Genomic DNA, 10726 nt, shown 5'->3' with positions numbered 1-10726 from the left:
TCAGTGAAGAGAGGGCAAGTACTATTATCTCAGGAGCACATCGCATAAAAAAGAAGAGTACAAGACAAGCAAATCAAGAGATTATGATCTACTCGAGAATATTCATAGATAGCAGATCGAATTTTGGGAATTGGAAGAAAACAAGTAGATGGAGACGTGCATATTTAACAAGGAAGGACAGCAGAAAAGAACCCCTTTCTTTAAATTTTATACTAGAAAGATTATCAAGGTGAGTATAGTTTATACGGCAAGAAATGACTCGAAACCTAATAAGTTCTTCCATGTCAATATTATTGATAGCACATTGTATTGGGATCAATCATACTTCTGATGCCAGTAAGTAGCAGTGCTGACTTGACTTTAATTTGTTTGTATGAGGGTGTTTCTTTGCGTAAATTAATTAGATGACAGTCGTGACTTGAATTCGATTTGTCAATTTTTATTTTATTATTATTATTATTATTATTATTATCATGAAGTTCGGCTGTCATGTTGCTTTGTGCATGATTGATACCTAGATTGCTTTAGCATGTCATGTCTCTTTTATTGTTTCTTGAAACTTAAAGGTATATATTAAAGTCTCTCTGACGAAAGTCCCAGTCCCCTGTGTAGTGAGACCAGTGGAAAGTTGACCAAAAGAAAAGGAAATGTGAGCTGCAATTATGCAGAGGCAAAAGCTGGAAATCGCTAGGGATATTGGTGCCTGGTGGTCCATGAAAGTTGCCTGACAAAATGGAACTGGATCAGGCGCCACGTACCTAGGCTCGAATCTCTTCTACACGATGAAGCCATGGGCTCGCTAGCTATAGACCTTTTGCAATTAGAATTGGGCTGTGTTCTATCTACTTTTTTTGATCGAGGGTCCTTCCAGAGAAATTAAGCAGTGTATAAGTGGAAAATTTATACCTGCTTGTAAAATTCTAAATATCTTTAAAACTCGGGGAAAAATTCAATTAGTTTGTTTTTATATTTTTAATGAATTTTCTATAATATGATTCTTAATTGCATCTATCATGGCATTAAATTTAACTGAATCCTACGATCATATTTAGATCCAGATTTATGGAAATATAATTACACTCTATTAGTATAATTCTCAGTCTGGACTATTCTTTCTTTGATTTAATTATATTCTGTTTGGATTAAATAATTTCCAGAATGGACTGTTCATCCTTTGATATAGTTAAGCTTTGTTTGGATTAAATAAAAGTATTTGCCTTGTCTCTTTTAAATAGGCAAAAAAATAAATCAAATTAATCCCATGTTTGTATTACGTTTTTAGAATGCTGCAGAGAAGGTAGCTTGATTCTTAAGAATAAATTTGTAATCATGGACATTTTACACACATAAATCTCTGTTAATTTGGGTTATATGTCTTGATTGCAGTTAAATATGTAGAAACATATTGAAACTACCCTCGAATGTTATATAAAGATAGGTTAATCTAATTTATTAGAGAATAATATATATAAATAATATATTGGACTTCACCTACTAACTTAAATTATTGGGTTGAGATGATTCTTTGATATGGTATCAGAGTCTTGATGACAAGGCGGTCACGAGTTTGAATCTCACTATCCCTATTTATTTGATAAAAATAAAACACAAGATAATATGAGCATCTGCAAGTTTCAAGTCCAAAGAGTTTTCATTTGAGATGATGTGTTAAAGAATAATATAAATTATATTTTGGGACCTCACCTAACAGTTTAAGTTTTTGAGTAAGAAGGTTATTTGACACGGTATCAGAAATTTAATGATCAAACGGTCACGAGTTTGAATCTCACCACCCCTATTTATTTAATAAAAATTAAGTATAAGGTACTGTGAGTCTATACAAGTTTTAAGCCCGGAAGCTTTTACTTGAAGAAGTATATAAGAGAATAATATAAATTATATCTTAAGACCTCGTATAATAGTTTAAGCTATCAATTTAAAATTATTTAACATATTTATTCTATAATTTATCTGAGTGTTTTAAAGGAGGTTGTCATATATAATCATTTATGTAAAATTAATCCTTAATATTGGGGTTTTAATTAAAAGAAAATGTAATGATTAAAGTCTTCAAATTTAAATTTACTTCCTATCTTAATCATTCATTTATAGCTTTTTTTTTCTTTTAATAATTTTTTATCATTAGAAATAATATATTAGTGAAATATAATCTTCTTAAAAAGATACGATGCTAAGAAGAAGGACAGTACAACATTAATATATCCATTCATAACTCCTAAATATAAATAGAGCCTTCCTTTTTCTTTTTTCTTGTCCTCTTGCGGATAGTCTAGTGAAGCGGTAACATTACAACACATTTTGGGCTTGGCAATCAAGAACCTTCTCCGTGCAATCTTTCTTGAAATGAAAGTGACAAGCCGGATCCTTTTTAGAGATAGAGCACTTAAATTCAGGTTAAGTTTTGACTCTGGCTATTGTCTATTGGTTAAAACGTAAAAGCAATCCATTGAATTTTAATGCCATCCACGACTACCAATTCATCACCTTGCTGGGTGTGGTCCAACTCTTGTAGACGACTGGCTCAGATTTCAGCGAGAAATTTCAGCAGCTAGCTATGAGGTACAATTCACCACCATGGGGATGACAACCCCGTTTGTTGCAATCTTCCTACAATCCCGCGCGAGGCCGTACTAGCCACGGTGACTCGTCTCACCGCTCCAAGAGCCACCGCTTCCTAGCTATGGCGTGGCATGGTGGTCTTGCCCTCTTCAATTGCTCTTCTTCAAAATCCAACGTTAATTGATTGATAATTAACCGAATAAGATAAGATCTCCACTCTGTTGCGTGGGGGTGGGCTAGCTAATTGATCAGTCTCGTTATCATGGAACTTAGGGTGGTGAGTCTACGAGGCTAGCTAGAGCTCCAAAACCAGCATTGTGGAGAGGATGTTCCCTTCTAAAGCTACAGCCCATCAAAAAAAAAATCTTAAGGTTGGCAATTGCTTAACAAATGGTTTGCTTGATCGATGAGAATGTTGGTGCTAGATGTCAACTTTTGGTTGGATTAGCTGGGTTCATTGTGGAGCAATCAACGATCATTTTATATGCATCACAATTAATCAATTTGTTCAAGATGCCGAATCCCTTCACGGTAGGCTCCATCCAAGAATTGCATCCGAAGGCAGAATCAAGGGGATGGAAATACAGGTTGGATTTTGTCAAGTATGCACTGACTTTAAAATCTTTACCACCAGTTAAGAATTATAGTGATCATGAGAAGGAGATGGTCTCTCATAAATCAGAAGTTCTTTTTATTGTGAAAAAAAAAATGAAGTGCTTTTCATGGAAATTCCTTTAACTTGATATAGAGTTACATGCATGTAACAAATTTAATTAGAATTTATACTCAAAACACCAAGATTAAGACACCGAATTAACACGATACAAAATCTATCCTTATATCCATGCAAGCTCGTGTGACGCATGGGTATAAATATGCATGCCTGTAAACCATGAGGTAAGGAAAATTCCAATCCCATACTTCTTGATTATATTCCTGCATACACAAACAGTACTGCACAGTTTCTAAGGACCCATTACTCTCACAACCTTGCTAACTTTAGCGTAGAAGGGTGGCCATCTAAATTTAACAAGAGAATTGTTTTGCAAGTGATTGTGATTTCTAGCAATCATTCAGGCCAACAATCCATCTTCAACATCTCAGTTCATTACCAACTTTGGAAATAATCTTAATTTCTAATTAGTATTTTCCTTAAACCTCTTGCTGCCATATATTTGCAATGTTTGGCTTGGACGAGATGCTCTCGATTAATACTTTAGTTGTCTGAAATGCACCACGAGCTCCCACCTACGCTCCTGTACTATCTGTACTTGTCATCGAATGCAATTTGCATCCTCTTTTTATAAAGGGATTCGCGGAATGATGTAGAGCATGTCCGGTGGATAGAACTTGTGACTTTATCATTTCAACTTAACGGTAAACCACCAACTATTATGGGCTATAATTCTAAATGATAGCCAATAATAATAGGTGTGATCATATCTTTCACCTTCTTTTCTTGCTGCTATGCAAATTGTTGTGACTAGTGACTATTTAAGCGTCTATAAGTTCTCAGATAAGAGTTTTCGATCTCCAGATATCTCCATCTTTTTTTATTGTTAACCTTTAATCACTCTTGTATTTTTTCGATAACCTCTACATTCTGCCTCACTTTACTCTAAATTTTAGCAATCTCACTGACTTTATTATTGAAATATCCATGTAGTTTGTAAAAAAGGACTTGTTTTGCATGTTCATGCCGTCATTAATCGTTTTCTACCTCAGAAGCTCAGTCTTTTCACCCCAAACATAAAATTTTGGGCTGGATTGTTGGAATTTTTTTTTCAAGTAGTTTACATGGGTTTCTAAAATATAAATTATTTTTTAATATTTAATAGTATTATGAAAAATAAAATGAAAAATATTTTTTAGTATTTAACTATATTATAAAAAATAAACTGAAAAATAAATTTTAAATATATATTTTGTTTTTTTCAAGTTTATTACAAGAATAAAGATGAAATTTTCTATAAAAAAGTTAAAAGATGATGGAATTGAAAAAAATTCAAATTTTATAAATTATTTCAAATAAAATAAATAGTAATAAAAAAAAATAAAGACCAAATCTGATAGATAAAAAGTTGAAAGATAATAAAATAAAATAAAAATAATTTCATAAATTATTTTAAATAAAATAAATAGCAATAAAAATATAGAGACCAAAATTGATATATAATTTTTTAAAAAAATTATAAGAGAAAAATAAATAAAAATCAAAATAATAAAGTCTAAAGTTGATAAAGAAATCAAAATTAAAGGGAAGAAATTAAAAAAAATTAAAATAAAATATATAGCAATCAAAGATTGAAGACTAAATTTAATATAATCAATAAATAACAAGATATTTTTTATTTCTTTAGAAGATATTTTTTTGTTCAAGATAAAAAAAATTAAAAACCAAAACAAAAGTTTTTTTTGACTAAAAAATATTTTTTATTAACTAATTTTTTCTACTATTACATAAATACTGAAAAATTTTAAAAATATTTTTAAAAAAAAACAAATTTCAAGAAATAAATAAAGTATTAATATATTTCACACGATATTTGAAGTCCGCATAAAAGATTAATTCAGAATATAATATGATTAACATGTCAAAAATTACGTTTTACTCAGTAAATAGGGTGAAAAATAAGGTTTACGTCGCATCCCAACTCTGACTATCAAATGCATATATATGTTTGCAACCGATGCCCTACTGTTTTGGTTATATATATATATATATATATATATATATATATATATATATATAGAAAAACAACTTTCTTTAGATGGAAGGAATAGGGTTGGGATTCAAAATTAAGTTCCTCGTCGATGTCCTGCAGAATTGAGTGTCATTAAATTGAGCATTCATTCGTCGTTCACATTTGAGTCGAAAGCTCATGCATGAAATTAAAGAAAATGAGTTTATTTCATATTTCCATGATCCGAATCTTCGTTGCCATATATTTACTAAGCAATTCAATAAATCATTTTTTTATCGTCCTCATTTATTATGTAAAGATGGCACTTACTTTTTATGTAGATGGGATCATTCAGCTAGATATTAATTGTTTTTAAGTTATCTCTATATGTGTGTATGCATGTGGCGAAAGTCAAATCGCATTTGTGTTCTATTTTTAGTTAATTGTGTTCAATGGGACTCAAACTTGGTCCCATCCTTCCAAATTAATTAAAAACATAATCTGCAAATTAAGTTTAGTTAATCAAAATTGAAACATAGGGAGCAAATGATTTTTCTCCCCTCAAGAAAGAATCAAAATATAGAAGCTCAAATAAAGTTTCCATAAACTATAGTACGTATACTGATTTTTTTTCTATAACATCTCATTCGAAGAACATATGAACGTCTATGAGTACCTTATAGCTCCCAACTATATTCTCATCTCACCTCATATACTTGTGCAATCCCTCTCTTTTCAGCTCATGCTAAAGCTTCAAGAGATTGAGAATTTTGTTAAGAGTTGATGAGATCGAATGAATACAAGCTACTTTTGAGGCTAAACCTCGTGACCATGATAGGAAAACTAGATGTAACTGTGATTGATCACATGCCATCGAAAAGTTGGAAATTTTGACCAACCCACCACCCTATTAAAGTGACTTCACACATGGCTATAAAAGGTAGGGTAGGATTGTGGGCGCATCAAAAGCTACAGTGAAAAGTAAGGTTAGCTGCTTTTGACCTCAGCTCCTTTCCTGCTCATCCCCACATACTGTCAAATCTCTCAAGATCAGCTTCTCATGAACAGGACCCTAAAAGGGTTCCCATGGAAAAAAAAGGCACAAAGCCCCCTCGGCTGAGAGGTGTTACTTCCTTTTTCACTCACGCATCTTTTCCTCCATGTTTAAGGTTTTTCTAGATAGGAAGTTTTAGTTACACGAGCAACATGGGGCAAGTTTTTGTCCTTGTCCTAATGAAAAATACAACATTAACTTTGTATATTAACAAGTGAAAGACTAATGCTCCCTTTTGATCATAATTGATAATCCTAGATAAATTACAAACCAAAAATAAAGACGACAGACGCAAATAATTTCCGGATCTACGGACAATCAAAGCAAACACTAAGAACAACGGAGCACAGAATAGTAAAAAGGAAAACACTTTTCTCCTCTTCCCCATCTTCACAAATTACTTCATTTTTCTGTCTTTTTGTAATTGCAGACCTGCATAGTGGAAATGAAGAGAATTAAATATCAATAGCCGCCTTATTAGCCCTTATTTTCCTCTTTGATGTCTCTCCCTGTAAGACTGGCCTTCTTTGTTCATCTCAAACCTTAAAAAAATTAACCAACTTTGGCTCCTAATGAGTGCGCGCTCCTTATATCCGGGCTTCCACCAAGTTAAAATACTTCCACCTCAAAAAACTTGGAGCTTTCGGCAAATTCTTTGTACTAAAATCTTCTTTGCCTGATATCGATTCTCCTGTTACTAGAAACTATATTTTGGCGCAATTATAATCAATATTGCTGCCAAGGGTGACACATAATCAGCAAGTAATCAAAATCCTCTTCATTTTGCTCCCTTTTAGGCTACCGCCGAGGAGAACTGATCACAGTCCAAGAAGAATGTAGTAAACAAGAGTAATCGGTAATGCTATCAACATTCCAAAGATAACCCTGTATAACAAAATGGTAGAAAGAATTATTTTTTTTCTCTTTTTTGACAAAGCACAAATATTTACTAAGATGTTGAATATTTTAAACTACCATATCTTGCAATATATTACTTACCCAGTGCTAAGAATGGCTGGATGGACATTGTACTCCTTGGCAAACACAAATGGAACAATTCCTTGTGGCAGTGCAGCCTATTCAATAAGTATAAATCAATGATGCAACTTAATTAATCAATTCGCAATAAATAATTATTTATATAATTAGAATATCATTGTAGTTAATATTGTGGAAGTAACTTTTACCTGGACAATAGCAACATGAAGGAGGGTACCACGCAGACCAACAGCAATTGATGCAGCAGCCATCACTGCAGGGCCAGTCAAGAATCGAACAGCCATGGCGAATGTGGCAACCGAATTTCCACAAGCAATTATCTTCGGTTGCAAAGCCATAAACAGACCTTTTACAGTATATACAACAACAAAATCAGTACATCCAAACAGAAACTGAATATTTTAATTCTTTTGAGTTCTCAATTCAGCTACCTTCACTAGTAGAAGAGCTGAAAAGGGCCGGCATCTATTACTATTCACGACCTACACCAACCGACCCTGGACCGCAAGCTAAACCGGTCCCATATGTCGGATGGTCAATCTATTTATAGTCCAAGGACAAAAACCCTTTGATTTCCTGTGATAACATTGCTCACAACCCACAACCATCCATTCAACTGTGAGTTGTAGCACCCATACCCTTAACTTGGACAATGTAAGACATTAATTTCCTTTTACCATCCTTGATGCCTTACCAGGCCAAATCACCTTTGGAACTGGTGTGTAACAAACGTGCCACATATATATAATCATTCTACTAAGAGACCCTCTAAAAATTAAGAATTGAACCAAAAACTCTGTAGGAACTAGTATGTATGACTTCATGTTAGTGTATAAATACGAGTATATGTCCCTTTAATGGTCCATTTATCAACTGAATGTTTTTTTTTAAGTACTTGTATGACAGAGGAAGCAGGGAAAGGTTAAGAAAAAAAGATAACGTTAACTGATGATTACAATAATTCTGACCACCCACCTAAGCTGAACATAGCCATTCCAAGTCCGGCATCAGACAGAATGGAGATTGACTGTTTTATTATCTTAGGCATTTCCACATGCCACCTGCAATGAGAAAATAATAACAACAACAACTCATAGGTTTAGCACCAAAAATATCAATCATAGTACTTATAATATAGAAATAAAATTTTGATTAATTTCAAAATGGTTAAACTAACCGGAAAGCAATTAGAGACCAGATGAGACCAATGAGACTAGAGTATGTGTTGGGGTTGCGAATAAGTTTCCGCCAAACCATGATCAATATCAGACGGGTCATAACGCTTGCCGGTGGCATCTGCTTACTGCCACCGGAATCTGGAGCGCCGACTGCTTTTGGGTGCAACTCGGCAGTTGAGCTGGACCCAAGTTTGTTAAGTCCAGTGGGACCTTCTTTTTCCCTCTGATCATCTTCTCCTTCTCCTCTCCCGGCAAAACTAAAGTCCTCGCCAGCAAAATTTCCAGCTTGTGGAAGAATGGCTTCAAAATAAAAAATAAAAAATTAGACAAAAACATCAAAACGTGTAAAATGGTTAACTTATTAATTGTGCAGGTACGAATTCTGTGCTTGTATACTGAAGTAAAATACTTTTGCTATCCCCATTTTGCGGCTGGTCAGCAACCAACATCCTGATCTCCTTGGCGCCCTGATCAGACCGTCCGGATTGTTCTGATGCCCCAAAATCAGTCCCGCCGAAGACGTGGAGCCCACCTCCTTCGGAAACTGGTGATGCACTTGAGCTCCACACAAACATGTGTAGTTCCTTAGCATCATGATTTACTTTGCTATTCTGTTGCGGCTGCGGCTGAGGCTGCGGCTGGTGGTGGTTCTGCTGCTGCTGATTTTTTGTGGTTTTAGAAGTGATAGTAGAGGCAAGTTCAGGATTCGGTGCTGGATAAGATGTAGGTACTGTCTGTGCTGGATAAAACCCGAATCTTGGAGAGGTTATAGTAGCCATTGGAGCACAATTTTCCTCGAAATTCGACGGCCTTGGAGTTGGCCCTCTTGAAGATTGTACTGAGTACATATCAGCTGGACCTAAATTTGAATGCCTTCCCGGGAATCCCTGAACTCCCATCATGGAGTAGAAATCAGAAGGGTTAAAATTAGACCCTCTTGGAGTAGGATTCCTTGAAGAACTCAGACTGTAAATCTCAGCTCCAGTAAGATTTGATGGCCGGGGAGTCAATCCAGACAAAGAACCCGGGCCAAGAGACCGTCTGGAGGCATTAGATTTCCTGACCGTCACATGTAACTTGCCATCGTCACCGATTTCAGCATCAGTTTCCAGAAAATCTCGACCATCTAAAGATACCACATCAGAATCAACCTTAAACGAAACAATGGAGGCTGCAGTTTCAGGAAATTGCTCCATGATCAACATCTTTGCACCTCTATATTCGAAAAGAAACAAGAGGAGAGTGTACCAAATGATACACTGTAATACCACAACTTGAACCATTAGGCTTCCCGAGTAGTCGTCATACATGGCGATTAAAAGAGGAATTCCCATGACAAGAGTATTCGGAAGAGTCGACAAAGAAAAGATGGTAATCATCCATTCCAAGCTTCCATTTTTGGTGAAATTAGTCCAAATTCCCAGAGCAAACAGCATTATTATTTTTTGAAGCGTGTCGGCCGCAATGAACCTGAAGTTCATAGAATAAGGATCATTGGTGGAGATAAAATGAAATGACAACAGTGGCACTGCGAAAATCGCCACGAAACGGTTGATACCGGAACACTGGTCCGGGCTGAAGATTTTCCACCATCGAACAGACCCATAAGCCAAGATCATAGCAACATAAAGAGGAATAACAGCGGACAAAACATTGTAGAGATCATTCCAACTAATCATGGTTTCTTAGGTATTCTGACTGAAATATATAGTAATCAAGACAAGGGAGTGGTGATTTTGAAGAAAAGATCTAGCAGAGGAAAGGGACTAAATTCAAAAGAATGAAATGGAAAAATGGAAAAGCGAAGGACAAAAACCGTTAAATAACTAACTGGAGAGGATATACGTCTCTCTGCAGCGAACTGTTGCAGCCAGCTCCTTCTGCCTGATATTGCTGATGAGACTACAGAGAGAGGGAGAAATGATTTTATAAAGGGAAAGAGAAAGGAGGGATGGGTAGCATTTCTATGACACAGCTAGGATAGCAAGGGGTAACTTTTAAGAGAGAAGTATATATAGACGAAGTGTGTGGACACGCACACATGTCAATGTTGACATGTGTGCGTGTCTGTGTATAAATGTAGAGCTGAGCGTGAGTGAGAGCATGTACTGGAAACGAAAGAGAAGGGGAATAGGGGGACCAGTGAAGTTGGGTTAGAAAGTAACCGCTTGATATAGTTAAGTGAACTAAACTTGAGTTGATGTCTGCTTGGAGTTACAGATGGCAGGTTT

General features: G+C 35.1%; 1 protein-coding gene across 1 annotated transcript; it reads right to left on the bottom strand.

Moving 5' to 3' along the window:
- Window positions 1-6533: 6533 nt before the first annotated feature.
- Window positions 6534-10492, bottom strand: LOC133705389 (auxin efflux carrier component 3-like). The gene is made up of 6 exons (XM_062130557.1): window positions 8905-10492; window positions 8495-8795; window positions 8293-8378; window positions 7506-7663; window positions 7318-7394; window positions 6534-7203 (listed from the first exon to the last, which is right to left on the bottom strand). The coding sequence occupies exons 1-6, from the start codon at window positions 10172-10174 to the stop codon at window positions 7137-7139; spliced, it is 1959 nt and encodes a 652-aa protein (XP_061986541.1). The 5' UTR covers window positions 10175-10492; the 3' UTR covers window positions 6534-7136.
- Window positions 10493-10726: the final 234 nt, after the last annotated feature.

Source organism: Populus nigra, chromosome 10, assembly GCF_951802175.1.
Source record: "Populus nigra chromosome 10, ddPopNigr1.1, whole genome shotgun sequence".
In the NCBI taxonomy this organism is placed as follows: Eukaryota; Viridiplantae; Streptophyta; class Magnoliopsida; order Malpighiales; family Salicaceae; genus Populus; species Populus nigra.
Note: the sequence above shows the minus strand (reverse complement) of the source record. Positions and strands in the feature narration are given on the sequence as shown.